The sequence below is a fragment of the Heterodontus francisci genome, chromosome 18 (genome assembly GCF_036365525.1).
Source record: "Heterodontus francisci isolate sHetFra1 chromosome 18, sHetFra1.hap1, whole genome shotgun sequence".
Lineage (NCBI taxonomy): Eukaryota > Metazoa > Chordata > Chondrichthyes > Heterodontiformes > Heterodontidae > Heterodontus > Heterodontus francisci.
The window spans coordinates 12,554,504-12,568,831 of NC_090388.1; the positions used below are offsets into that span (position 1 = coordinate 12,554,504).

The 14,328-nt window shown below is 47.3% G+C and overlaps 1 protein-coding gene across 1 annotated transcript in view; it reads left to right on the top strand.

Annotated features, from left to right (window-relative positions):
* The window catches only part of LOC137379793 (decorin-like), an 83,163-nt gene that overhangs the window by 59,981 nt on the left and 8,854 nt on the right, over positions 1-14,328 (top strand). The window contains exons 4-5 of the mRNA XM_068051174.1: positions 316-529; positions 3,056-3,169. Coding sequence (XP_067907275.1) covers positions 316-529; positions 3,056-3,169 — 328 coding nt within the window. The remainder of the gene's footprint in view (positions 1-315; positions 530-3,055; positions 3,170-14,328) is intronic.

A 14,328-nucleotide genomic window follows, 5' to 3' on the forward strand; every position in this document is an offset into this window, starting at 1 on the left:
GAGCCGGCAGAATGGAGAGCCGGCGCCCCACATCCTTAATTGGATGGCGGACCCAGCAGCGCCCTCTTAATTGGCCTTCGCTGGGAAGATTGCCGCCATGGGCTCAGGCCCCATATATGATCCCGACGTTGGGTCTCACCCCGTGCTGGGAAAATCCCAGCCGTTAATTATGTTTCTCTCTTCACAGATGCTGCCCGACCTGCTGAGTATTTCCAATGTTTTCAGTTTCTGTTTCAGATTTCCAGCAACGGCAGTAGTTTGCGTTCACTGCTCATACACTTGGGTTGATTTTGCTGTTTTTTTCTTCTTTTCCAGGCCTTGATCCTGGTTAACAACAAAATTGGCACGATCCATCCCAAAGCCTTCGCGCCTCTGGTGAAGTTGCAAAGACTTTATCTGTCCAAGAACCTACTGAGCGAAATCCCAGCAAACATGCCTTCGTCCCTCCACGAACTTCGCATCCACGAGAATGAAATCACCAAAGTGAAGAAGAATGCTTTTGAAAATCTGTCGCAGGTGTACGCCTTAGGTATAACTCACCACCTCCCCAACTACCTGCATCCTGCACTGAGGTCGAACAAAACGCTAAGCTAATTCTGCAAACTTCCCTCTTCTTTCATTGGCACTGATTTTATTCTCTTCAGTTGACGCTTCCCGGGATAATGATTGAAGGGGGATAGGGGGTTAATCTTAGAGTTAGTGCTCCCGCAATGAATTCTCACCCGTCTGAGGATTGCAGATCAGGGATTCTGGCAAACGCTTCCTGCTTTTTATTCTTCGCGTCTGTAGATTGAAAAGCATGGGAGAACCCGCTTCAGATCTCCCAATGGACATTCCCAGTGGGTGAGCCACTGTCCAATTGGAGCCTCACATATTGTAGTTTGGAAGCATTGCTATCAAGTCAGTTGCTTTCCAATTCAGTTGTATTATGAATCCATTTAAAATATGCTAAAGGGGCCCCTCTCTGGGACAATCTGTTGCAAAAACTTGAGTTCAGTGCAAATGAAAGCAGATATTGGATTTTGCACAAAGATCATTTGCTGTCGTTGCTTTCAGGTTTACAATGCTAATTTTTTTTTTCCTGAAAATGAAAATGCTTGGAAGTAGTATTGTCACTTTCATCCTCTGTCTCCCCACGTATTCCGAGTCTCTCTCATTGGCACTCTATGAAGGTAAACCGAATGAAAGCACAGTCCTGCTATGCTGGCCCCAATTTTAAAGGGATGGGAGTTTGGATACAGTGAGAACAAGCCCCAAAGAGGAAGGTGAACCCGGGGAGTCTGATCTTAAAGGCAGGGAATCATTGCCATAAATTTTCCTGTTGTCCTGCTCGAACCCATCCTGATCTCACTACCTGGTTGGCAGAAGAACTTTCCTGGATCGAAAAATGTCCATACCAGTGGAAATCTTTAAAAACCTCTATCACGTCCAGTTTCATTCTCCTCCTCTCCAGAGCAAAGGCCCTTAGTAGACAAGCCTTCCACATAACTCCGCTTTCTAAGTTCAGTGATTAGCCGCCACTGGGCTTCCCCTTCAGTAACTACATCTTTCCTCTAGTACATGAGTGTAATATTGAGCACAGCAAAGATCCCTCTAACTTTCTTTGTTGTGCATGGCCCACATATTGTGTATTGCATTGTACTGCCTGGTATTTTGCTGCACTTGTGTTGAGGATGATAAAGTTGATAGGGTAGATAGAGACAAACTACATCCTCTGCAGGGGGGGAGTTCAGAACAAGGGACCATATCCTTCAAATTAGAGCTAGGCCATTCAGGGGTGATGTCAGGAAACACTTCTTCACACAAAGGGTAGTGGAAATCTGGAACTCTCTCCTATAAAATACTGTTGAGACTGGGGATCAATTGAAAATTTGAAAACGGAGATTGATAGATTTTTGTGAGGTAAGGGTATTAAGGGTTACAGAACCTTGGTGGGTGGGTGGGTTCAATTAAGATATAAATCAGCTATGAACTAATTGAATGGCGGAACAGGTTTGAGGGGCTGAATGGCCTCCTCCTGTTCCTATGAGCAGGATTTTTTCCTGCAGGCTTCAAGACCCCGCTGTCAGCCTCAAATGGGGGTCAGAAGCCCTGCGGGTGAGGGGAAGAGTCACTCACCTGTGATTTCCCCCAAACTGGCCAATCAATGCCAGAGGGTGGGCCCACTGTCCAATTAGGATGGTGGGCAGGCTCTTGAGGCTGGAGGGCAAATAGGAGGCGAGCAGCAGGATGCAATGGCAGGTAGGTGAGGAAGAAGGCGCCCAAAGGTGGAGGCACCCTCTCTCCAAATTTTTTGAATTTAAATTTAGGATGAAAAACAAAGATCAAGCAGCCGGGTCACTATTGTTGTGGGGGGAGGTGGAGCCCCTCCACAGGGCTGCGTGTGGTTGCAGCTGAAGCCTGGCAGGCAGAGAGGGCTGCCGAGAGTGCTGGGAGCGTTGGCCTCCCGGTCTGCCTGCCGGCAGCTGCACTGTTCCAGGCCGTCTCTGGCCTCTGACACTCGGCCTTAACAGGCCTTTAATTAGTTACATGGCTACCCGCTGATTACAGACGGGTAGCCATGCCACCTCCCCCCATCCTGCCTCTGGGAAAGTGGCCCATGAGTGAGATGGAGCCAAGGAACCAGCATACCGGCTGGCAGTGTGAAATACTGTGCCTTTCCGCCTCTGTGCCTGCCCCTCTTGCAACCTAAAAATTCAGCCCGTTGTTCCTACATTAGTTAGTTAAGCTCGTTACGATTCTCTGGTTCATTGTGTCTTTGATGTTGTTTCATCTTCACCAAGGCACAAACACAGAACCTTCTGATATTTCAACTAAATTATATAACTGGACTGCGCTGGCTGAAAGCAGATTAAATGGAAAATTTCAAAAGGGAGTTGGATATATCCGAGAGAAAGGAAAAAACTTGCAACACTACGGGGAAAGAGCAGAGGAGTGGGATTAATTCTGTCAAAGAGCTGGCACAGACACGATGGGCCAAATGGCGGCCTCCTGTGCTGTAAGATTGTATGATTCTAACTTTTCCTTTCAATTCTTTCACCCTCACCCCCAACAGAAATGGGCAGCAACCCTCTGAAAAATTCAGGTATCGATGGTGGTGCTTTTCATGGATTGAAAAAGCTTTCCTTCATTCGACTTTCAGATGCAGCCCTCACGGCTATACCTAAAGGTAATGACCAAATGCAACATTTGGACCGCTTCGGATTGGCAAAGGAGCCCATTTATTGAGCATGGCAGGATCTGTGCGTCTCGCCAGTACTGCACTGAGCTTGTTTGGAAGTAATTGTGTCTGTTATCTATTAATTAATTCCTTATTAATTTGCCAAAATTCCTATTCAATCAAAATGACTAGAGAATCTGGAATTGTTCTCCTTAGAGCCGGGAAAGTTAAGGGGAGATTTAATAGAGGTGTTCAAAATTCTGAAGAGCTTTGATAGAGTCAATAAGGAGAAACTGTTTCCAAAGACAGCAGTGTCAGTAACCAAAGGACACATTTCAAATAATTGGCAAAAGAGCGAGAGAAGGGGATAAGGAGAATTTATTTTTATGTAGCGAGTTGTTGTAATCAGGAATATGGGGAAAGAGCAGGGGAGTGGGATTAATTGGATAGCTCTTTCAAAGAGCTGACATGGGCACAATGGGCCGAATAGCCTCCTTTGCTGCTGTATGATTATGATTTAGTTTACAATTGTGAAAAATTGGGCTGGATTTAATGGGCTACTCTGAGGTGGGGTTTGGAGGCGAGGGGGGGGCCCATAGAATCGTGATGGGTGGTGGTGTGGGGGGGGGGCAGACAGCCCTTTGCCGCCTGGTCGCCAGGCGATTTTCCCGGGATGGGATAAATCGACGACAGGCTCGTCCCCCCGCTGCTCGGATTTAACCACCACTTGGGGTGAGGGGCGGAGGGGCACCTCTGCCATTCAGGGAGGGCACCTTGTAAAATGCGGCACCCTCCCTAGGGGCTTTGGGGGGGAGGGGGGTGTTCCCTCCTCCGTGGGCACTCTGTGGCCCATGGGTGGCCCTGCCCAGGAAACAAGGCACCTCCCAGTAAAGGCCTGCTTGGGATGGCAAAAAAAAACCCGACCCGAGCCCGACAGAACCACATCTGACCCGAGCCCGACCCGGCCAAAGTCCTTCCATTTTTTTCCCACGCCCGACCCAACCCGACCATCGTTGACGTACCTTCCATTTTTCACTTTGTTGCTGATTTGCACAAGCTTAAAATAACTGTAACAAAACCACCTTTCTAGTCCAAAAAGTAAATTAACATTGGAGCCACTTACCTGTGATAGAGCGTGTCCGACCTGACCCAACCTGAACCCGACACATATCGTCGGGTTCGGGTTGGGTAGCTGTCCTTTACCTCCCAGGACCCCCTCCTCCTGGACTTTATGACCAATCCCCAACCACCCCCCTTGCCGGGGCCTTCCGGAATGGCCCTGGCGACTCCACCTCACTTACCTGAGGTCCGGATCTCCAGCACTGGGCCTGGGTCCAAGACTTCTGGAATACTGGCAGTGGCCACTGCTCCCCGTGGCACTGCCAATGCTACTGAGCTGCTGGCCTGTCATTGGCCGGCAGCTCTTGCAAAAGGATCGGCGTCTTTAAAGGGTCAGAGATCCTGATGCAGGAAACCTTGCTCTAGAACAACGGAGGATCACGCCGGGGGGTGGGGCAGGGGTGTGAAAAGGCTAAGGCAGGGATTCCCCCGCTGTTTTGGCCCAGTGCCAGTAGCGCCGCCTCCTCCACAAAATGAAGCTCATTGTCGCTTAAAGAAGGTAACTATTAGTAAATGGGATTACTTCTGCTAGTATTATTGGACAGATAACTAATACACATTCTGGTGCATTCATCAATTTACTATTTTAGCGGGCGCTTATTTTAAATGGTTAACATCTCAATAGAAGTTCTGGGCAGAGAAATGATTCTTGAGCATGTTAATGAGCACCTGCTGGCATTGACAAGTCATTTAAGTTACAAAGAGGACATAAGGAGTCTGCAAAGGGATATAGATAGATTAAGTGAGCGGGCAAAGATTTGGCAGATGGAGTATAATGTGAGAAAGTGTGAACTTGTCCACTTTGGCCGGAAGAATAGAAAAACAACATATTATTTAAATGGAGAGAGATTGAGGAACTCTGAGATGCAGAGGCATCTTGGTATCCTAGTACATGAATCACAAAAAGTTAGTATGCAGGTACAGTAAGTGATAAAGAAGGCAAATGCATTGTTGTCGTTTATTGCAAGTGGAATGGAAAATTAAAGTAGATATGTTCTGCTACAGTTGTACAGGGCATTGGTGAGACCACATCTAGAGTATTGTATACAGTTTTGGTCTCCTTATTTAAGAAAGGACATAATTGCATTGGAAGCAGTTCAGAGAAGGTTCACTCGACTGATTCCTGGGATGAGAGGGTTATCTTATGAGGAAAAGTTGGGTCTGTATTTATTGGAGTTTAGAAGAATGAGAGGTGATCTTTTTGAAACAGATAAGATCCTGAGGGGACTTGACAGGGTGGATGTTGAAAGGATGTTTCCCCTTTGGAGAGAATAAAACTAGGGGGTACAGTTTTAAAAATAAGGGATCTCCCATTTAAGACAGAGATGAGGAGAAATTTTTTCTCTCAGACGGTCGTGAGTCCATGGAACTGTCTTCCCCAGAGAGCGGTGGAGGCAGGTTCATTGAATGTTTTTAAGGCAGAGGTAGATAGATTCTTGACAAACAAGGGTATCGGGGGTAGGCAGGAAAGTGGAGTTGAGTCCACAAACAGATCAGCCATGATCTTATAGAATGGCAGAACAGGTTCAAAGGGCCGAATAGCCTACTCCTGCCTCAACTTTGTATGCTCGTATCTGTTTGTAGCCTTACATTCTTCAGGTTCACATTTTGTGCACAGTTAAAGGCATAATTTCGGACTTCAAACTCCCTAATGAGAAATGTGGGATTGAACTGCACACTTTTCTCTCGCCATTTAAATTACTTTTATGAAAGTTGCGTGCTTGCTCGGATCCGAGATTCCAGCGACCTGCCGACAGCGCAAAGTCGGGAAAGAACCCCTTCGATACAGGTTGGTGCCAGCGTAAGCAACACTAGGAACAGATTTGCTGTAGATATTACTTCAAGATTGTAGATAATATTTTCTCAGGGCCTAGATTTTCCTTTGCATTTGCACTCAGATATTCCCAAATTAGACAGATGCAAACCATTTACACGGTGTAAAAAATGACCGAGCTCTGGTCTAAATGAACTATGGTATGAGCCAAGTCTCTGCGAACTTTCATGACCGTCCAGCAAGACCTCCATCTGAACTACGTTTCACGCACAAAGCTGGCCACACATCCCCATCTCTCATTACAAACATCCCCCAATCATGCTTAGTCAGTGGGAGAAGGGAAGGTGACTCAACTTTGAGACCAGACTGTCAGGCCTGGCTGAAAATAAAATAATTTTTCTGGTCTTTTAATTGCATTTTTTTCAGTATTTTAAGAAAATGATCCTTACTGGAGTTTGTATTTTCTGTTTCTTTGCGCTGAATTTTCCTGGTCCTACCGAGGCACATTAGCAGGCGGGACCAGAAACAAAGTTGTAAAATAGCGGGCTGGGTCAGCTTCTCGACGTGTTCCTATCTCCGAGCTATCTTGCCGGAGGCAGGATCAACGCAGCAGAGACTAGCCTCCCAGCAGCAGCGGTTAGCCAGTTAGACCCAATGAGCCAATTGTGGAAGAGATGCCACTGTCACCGGGATCTTCCCGACTGTGGATGGGCCCCCGGCTGAGGCTGGAGCCCGTTATTTAACTGGCAGCTGGCCCGGGGGCAGGGGGGGTCATTGATGTCTCCTCTCACTTACCCCAGCAAGGACCTGCTGGGATGCGACAGTCACAGCCGAGGCCATAATCCATTCTGTGCAGCAGCTCCCCCTCTTCAATAGTAACCTGACAACTGTGGCCATGTATGCTTTTTAATTTTTCCCAGTGTTGTAGAGAGAGCCTCCATTTCGCAGTCTCCTGCCTGCCTCAGCATTGCCCACCTTTCCCAGAGGGGCTGCTGGCCGAACATCACTGCGGGCCCTCCTATTGGACCTCCTCCTCCCTGGCCTGCCCACTCTCCTTAATTGGACAGGGCTCCCAGAGACGGCTTCTTAATTGGCCACCTCCAGGAAGATTGCGACTGACGTCCCACCATGGCTGCTTCCAGGTTCCTGAGCTGGAATTCAGGCTGACCTCGGGATCAGAATTCAGCACACTGAATGGATTTATAAGGTGCAAGTACAAGTGACATTGAAAACTTTCCCCATTTGCACATTTTAAATACACTGTGTCAGTGGGTAGGAAGAATGGTGAAATGAGTTGAAACTTAAAATTTAAGACTTAAAGAAGGAATATATGGCCTGGATTTGACATTTCCTTGGGACCCGCTGATTAACTATTCACAATCTTGCTATCCTCTTTGACCCTGAGCTGCTCTTCTGACCCCATATCCTCTCCATCACCAAGACCACCAATTTTCACTTCTGTAACATCACCCGACTCCGTCTCTGGCTCAGCTCATCTGCTGCTAAAACTCTCCTCCATAAATTTTGTTACCTCCAGTCTCGACGATTCCAATGTTCACCTGACTGACCTCCCACCTTGTACCTTCCATAAATTTGGGATCATTCAAAACTCTAACTCGCAGCAAGCCCCATTCACCCTGCCCTCCCCAGCACCACCCCTACCAGCCCCTGCACTCACTGACCTACACTGGCTCGCAGTACAGCAATGACTTGATTTTAAAATTCTCATTCTTGTTTTCAAATCCCACGAGGATCTTGCCCCCCACCCCCCCCCCAGTCTCTATAACCTCCTCCAGCCCCAAAACCTTCCAAGATCTCTGTGCTCCTCTATTCTGGCATCTTGAGCATTTATGATTTTAATTGCTCCACCATTGGGGGCCATGCCTTCAGGTGCCTTGGCTCTAAGTTCTAGAATTCCCTCCTAAACCTCTCCGTCTCTCTATTGCTCTCTCCTCCTTTAAGCCACTCCTTAAAACCTAGCTCCTTTGACTAGGCTTTTGGTCACCTGCCCTAATATATCCTTATGTGGCTCAGTGTCAAATTCTGTTTGATAACACTCCTGTGAAGGTTTTTGGGATGTTTTTGTACATTAAAGGCACTATATAAATACAAGTTGTTTTTGATACTTGGCTATAACCCTTGACATCAGCAAAATGAACACAGCTTTGGGTGTAATTTCAGGTTGCGCCCAATGAGGAACTCCAGGTCCAGATGTGAAAGATGTTGATTGTACAAGATAATCAGTGCCATTTATGCTCATGCTCTGTGGATTATGGTGAAATACCCTCACAATCTTTCATACCTTTTTAATCTTAATTCTTCTTTCTCTCCATCTGGGTGTCTCCACAGTCTGAAAGCAGTATGTACAGAGGAACTGGGGTTGCCAACTCTGGTTGGACATATTCCTGGAGGTTTCATCACATGACCTCCTATCATCCTGTTCTCGCCCCACCCTCTCGTCATTGGTCATCCAACATCCATCCTCACCATCTCCACCTTCACACAACCAATTGCAAAGCAAACAGAATCTTGGTTACACGATTGGACGATCTTTGATCAGTCAAACAGCCTTCCCCCACCACAACTGAAATTGGTTATAACTTTCTTTTGGGCCTCCTTATCTCGAGAGACAATGGATACGCGCCTGGAGGTGGTCAGTGGTTTGTGAAGCAGCGCCTGGAGTGGCTATAAAGGCCAATTCTGGAGTGACAGGCTCTTCCACAGGTGCTGCAGAGAAATTTGTTTGTTGGGGCTGTTGCACAGTTGGCTCTCCCCTTGCGCCTCTGTCTTTTTTCCTGCCAACTACTAAGTCTCTTCGACTCGCCACAATTTAGCCCTGTCTTTATGGCTGCCCGCCAGCTCTGGCGAATGCTGGCAACTGACTCCCACGACTTGTGATCAATGTCACACGATTTCATGTCGCGTTTGCAGACGTCTTTATAACGGAGACATGGACGGCCGGTGGGTCTGATACCAGTGGCGAGCTCGCTGTACAATGTGTCTTTGGGGATCCTGCCATCTTCCATGCGGCTCACATGGCCAAGCCATCTCAAGCGCCGCTGACTCAGTAGTGTGTATAAGCTGGGGGTGTTGGCCGCTTCAAGGACTTCTGTGTTGGAGATATAGTCCTGCCACCTGATGCCAAGTATTCTCCGAAGGCAGCGAAGATGGAATGAATTGAGACGTCGCTCCTGGCTGGCATACGTTGTCCAGGCCTCGCTGCCGTAGAGCAAGGTACTGAGGACACAGGCCTGATACACTCGGACTTTTGTGTTCCGTGTCAGTGCGCCATTTTCCCACACTCTCTTGGCCAGTCTGGACATAGCAGTGGAAGCCTTACCCATGCGCTTGTTGATTTCTGCATCTAGAGACAGGTTACTGGTGATAGTTGAGCCTAGGTAGGTGAACTCTTGAACCACTTCCAGAGCGTGGTCGCCAACATTGATGGATGGAGCATTTCTGACATCCTGCCCCATGATGTTCGTTTTCTTGAGGCTGATGGTTAGGCCAAATTCATTGCAGGCAGACGCAAACCTGTCGATGAGACTCTGCAGGCATTCTTCAGTGTGAGATGTTAAAGCAGCATCGTCAGCAAAGAGGAGTTCTCTGATGAGGACTTTCCGTACTTTGGACTTCGCTCTTAGACGGGCAAGGTTGAACAACCTGCCCCCTGATCTTGTGTGGAGGAAAATTCCTTCTTCAGAGGATTTGAACGCATGTGAAAGCAGCAGGGAGAAGAAAATCCCAAATGCAGACTGGTTTCAATCTCATAATGAAGAGCTGGAACCTGTCATAGCCGCTAAGCGCATTGCACTTTTGAACTACAAGAAAGCCCCCAGCGATTTAACATCCGCAGCACTTAAAGCAGCCAGAAGTACTGCACAAAGAACAGCTAGGCGTTGCGCAAACGACTACTGGCAACACCTATGCAGTCATATTCAGCTGGCCTCAGACACCAGAAACATCAGAGGAATGTATGATGGCATGAAGAGAGCTCTTGGGCCAACCATCAAGAAGATCACCCCCCTCAAATCTAAATCGGGGGACATAATCACTGACCAACGCAAACAGATGGACTGCTGGGTTGAGCACTACCTAGAACTGTACTCCAGGGAGAATGCTGTCACTGAGACTGCCCTCAATGCAGCCCAGCCTCTACCAGTCATGGATGAGCTGGACATACAGCCAACCAAATCGGAACTCAGTGATGCCATTGATTCCCTAGCCAGCGGAAAAGCCCCTGGGAAGGACAGCATTACCCCTGAAATAATCAAGAGTGCCAAGCCTGCTATACTCTCAGCACTACATGAACTGCTATGCCTGTGCTGGGACGAGGGAGCAGTACCCCAGGACATGCGCGATGCCAACATCATCACCCTCTATAAAAACAAAGGTGACCGCGGTGACTGCAACAACTACCGTGGAATCTCCCTGCTCAGCATAGTGGGGAAAGTCTTTGCTCGAGTCGCTCTGAACAGGCTCCAGAAGCTGGCCGAGCGCGTCTACCCTGAGGCACAGTGTGGCTTTCGTGCAGAGAGATCGACTATTGACATGCTGTTCTCCCTTCGTCAGATACAGGAGAAATGCCGTGAACAACAGATGCCCCTCTACATTGCTTTCATTGATCTCACCAAAGCCTTTGACCTCGTCAGCAGAGGTGGTCTCTTCAGACTACTAGAAAAGATCGGATGTCCACCAAAGCTACTAAGTATCATCACCTCATTCCATGACAATATGAAAGGCACAATTCAACATGGTGGCTCCTCATCAGAGCCCTTTCCTATCCTGAGTGGTGTGAAACAGGGCTGTGTTCTCGCACCCACACTTTTTGGTTATAACTAATAAACAGCTAATAAACAAAAGTGTTCAAAGAAAATGAGAAAACACAATTTATTTTCTACCCCCATGCTTTTTCTCCCGGGCGTCCTGGAGATTAATCTTTAATTCCTGCAGGCTCTAGATCAATCTGGAAGGTTAGCAACCCAAAGGGGAACAGAGCAAAGGAGCTTTTAACTGTGCAGTCCCGCAGGCTGACCATTCCACTCTCACAGGGAAGTTACAAAACAAACATGCAATATCTTTTGTTGATTCATGTTTACTAATCTGACTGCCATCCACTCCCAGAATTTAGCCAACAGATTTAATCACACACAAAGCTTTACACATTAAAGTAGCAACATTTCCTCCTCTTAAAGACTTTAATTCAGGGTTCCTTTTGTTACAAGCAGGTGAGGAGGGGTCGAAAGGCTCCCCTCTTGTCCTCCTTTTTGACCGTGACAGGGTTTATATCTTTTAAAAGGTGGATGTGCTTACCATTTCAGTGAATGTTTAACCATTTACGTGCTTTGATCATAAAAGAACCAATCAGACAGGTTTTTATGAGTTTAAACAAGAAAGATTTTAGCTTTATTGCACTTAAAAATGATCAAAGTAAAATAATAAACTACACTCCAACTTTCACACAAACACACACACGAGATTCACACACACAAATAGGTTACAGAGTGGAGAAGAATAGGTTGGTTGGATTAGAGTCTGAATGAATAAAAAATATACAGTCTGTGGAGTTTGGTAACTCTGTTGTCTTCCAGATGAACTCGGTGGTCCTGGCTGGTTCAGGATTTTCTTGGAGACAGTGATGCAGATGGTTTTCTCCACTGGATCTCTGTCTGCAGCAATGATAGGTTTGGATGGTTGCAGCCAGCAGGCAGGGTTCGAACTTGCAAAGTGGTCTGGAGAGAGAGAAAGAGAGAGAGAGAGAGAGAGAGGGAGGGACCCCTCTTGGGTCCTTACTGGTCAGTCTCAGTTGCTTTTCTGCCTGCAGAGAGAAAGAGAGCAGCTAGCTTAACACGCAGATCATGGGTCTGCCACATAATGGCCCAGTGTAATCTCTCTTGCAACTTAATGAGTTCATGGCTAAGAATTCCAATCTCTCTCAGGGTCCCATTGTTCCAGTGATTGCCTTTTGAGTGGTCTGTCTCCACCAGTGTCAATGTTCCAAGATTGCCTTTACTGTCTTCTAAATGAGGACAGGATAGGTAGCCCATTCAAAATTCCCAGGCCATTGTTCTGGTTGAGGATTTACCTGACCTTACGTCTCCACCGCGATACATTGGAATGTAGGGTATTTTGATGCAAATTGTGGTGGCCATTTTAGCTGCTAGCAGTCACCTTTTATCAGTTTTTTTTCCCCTGTTGTTTAAAGTTTAATTTAGGTTTCCAACCAATGGATTAAAAAAAATCATCATTCGGCATAGCATGCGTTCATGACACTTCTGACACCTAATAAAAGTATAGTGGGTGTTGGAGGGTGGGAGGTGTCAATGTAGCTCAGTGGGTAGCACACTTGCCTCCTGAGTATGAATTTTGTGGGTTCAAGACCCACTCCAGAGACTTGGGCACATAATCCAGGCTGGCACTCCAGTGTCGTACTGAGGGTGTGCTGCTCTGTCGGATGTGCTGCCTTTCAGATGAAATGTTAAACTGAGGCCTTGCGCGTGGATGTAAAAGATCCCATAGTACTATTTTGAAGAAGACCAGGGTGTTCTCCCTGGTGTCCTGGCCAATATTATCCATCAACCAACATCATTGGTGAATATCACATTACTGTCTGTGGGATCTTGCAGTGCGCAAATTGGCTGCTAAATTACAACAGTGACTACACTTCAAAAAAACACTTTATTGGCCACAAAGTGCTTTGGGACATGCAGTGGTCGTGAACAGTGCTAGATAAATGCAATTCTTTTTCTTCTGATCCAACTGGTGGTGTATGTTGTTTGCACTAATTCTTCAGCAATTTGTTTGCACGGAGTGATAGGTGCAGAGATAACAAATTTCTTTTTTTTAAATTCATTCATGGGTTGTGGGCATCACTTGCTAGGCCATCCCTAATTGCCATTGAGAAGGTGGTGGTGAGCTGCCTTCTTGAACCGCTGCAGTCCATGTGGGGTAGGTACACCGACAGTGCTGTTAGGAAGCAAGTTACAGGATTTTGACCCAGCGACAATGAAGGAACGGTGATATAGTTCCAAGTCAGGATGGTGTGTGATGTGGAGGGGAACTTGCAGGTGGTGGTGCTCCCATGCATTTGCTACCTTTGTCCTTCTAGGTGGTAGAGGTCGTGGGTTTGGAAGGTGCTGTCTGAGGAGTTGTTGCAGTGCATCTTGTAGATGGTGCACACTGCTGCCACTGTGCGCAGTGGTGGAGGGAGTGAATGTTTGTGGATGGGGTGCCAATCAAGTGGGCTGCTTTGTCTGGATGGTGCTGAGCTTCTTGAGTGTTGTTGGAGCTGCATCCGTCCAGGCACATGGAGAGTATTCCATCAAACTCCTGACTTGTGCCTTGTAGATGGTGGACAGGCTTTGGGGAGTCAGGAGGTGAGTTACTCGCCTCAGGATTCCTAGCCTCTGACCTGCTCTTGTAGCCACGGTATTTATATGGCTACTCCAGTTCAGTTTCTGGTCAATGGTAAGCCCTAGGATGTTGATAGTTGGGGATTCAGCAATGGTAATGCCATTGAATGGCAAGGGGACATTGTTAGATTCTCTCTTGGAGACGGTCATCGCCTGGCACTTGTGTGGCACAGATTTTACTTGCCACTTATCAGCCCAAGCCTGGATATTGTCCAGGCCTTGCTGCATTTTCTACACGGACTGCTTCAGTATCTGAGGAGTCACGAATGGTGCTGAGCATTGTGCAATCATCAGCGAACATCCCCATTTCTGACCCTATGATGGAGTCAAGGTCAGTGATGAAGCAGCTGAAGATGGTTGGGCCTAGGACACTACCCTGAGGAACTCCTGCAGTGATCTCCTGGAGCTGAGATAATTGACTTCCAAGAACGACAGCCATCTTCCTTTGCGCTAGATATGACTCCAACCAGCAGAGCGTTTTCCCCCTGATTCTAATTGACCTCAGTTTTACTAGGGCTCCTTGATGCCATACTCAGTCAAATACTGCCTTGATGTCAAGGGCAGTCACTCTCATCTCACCTCTTGAGTTCAGCTCTTTTGTCCATGTTTGAACCAAGGCTGTAATGAGGTCAGGAGCTGAGTGGCCCTGGTGGAACCCAAACTGAGCGTCATTGAGCAGGTTATTGCTAAGAAAGTGCTGCTTGATGGCACTATCGATGACACCTTCCATCACTTACTGATGACTGAGAGTAGACTGATGGGGCGATAATTGATCGGGTTGGACTTGTCCTGCTTTTTGTGTACAGGACATACCTGGGCAACTTTCCACATTGCTGGGGAGATCCCAGTGTTGTAGCCAATTG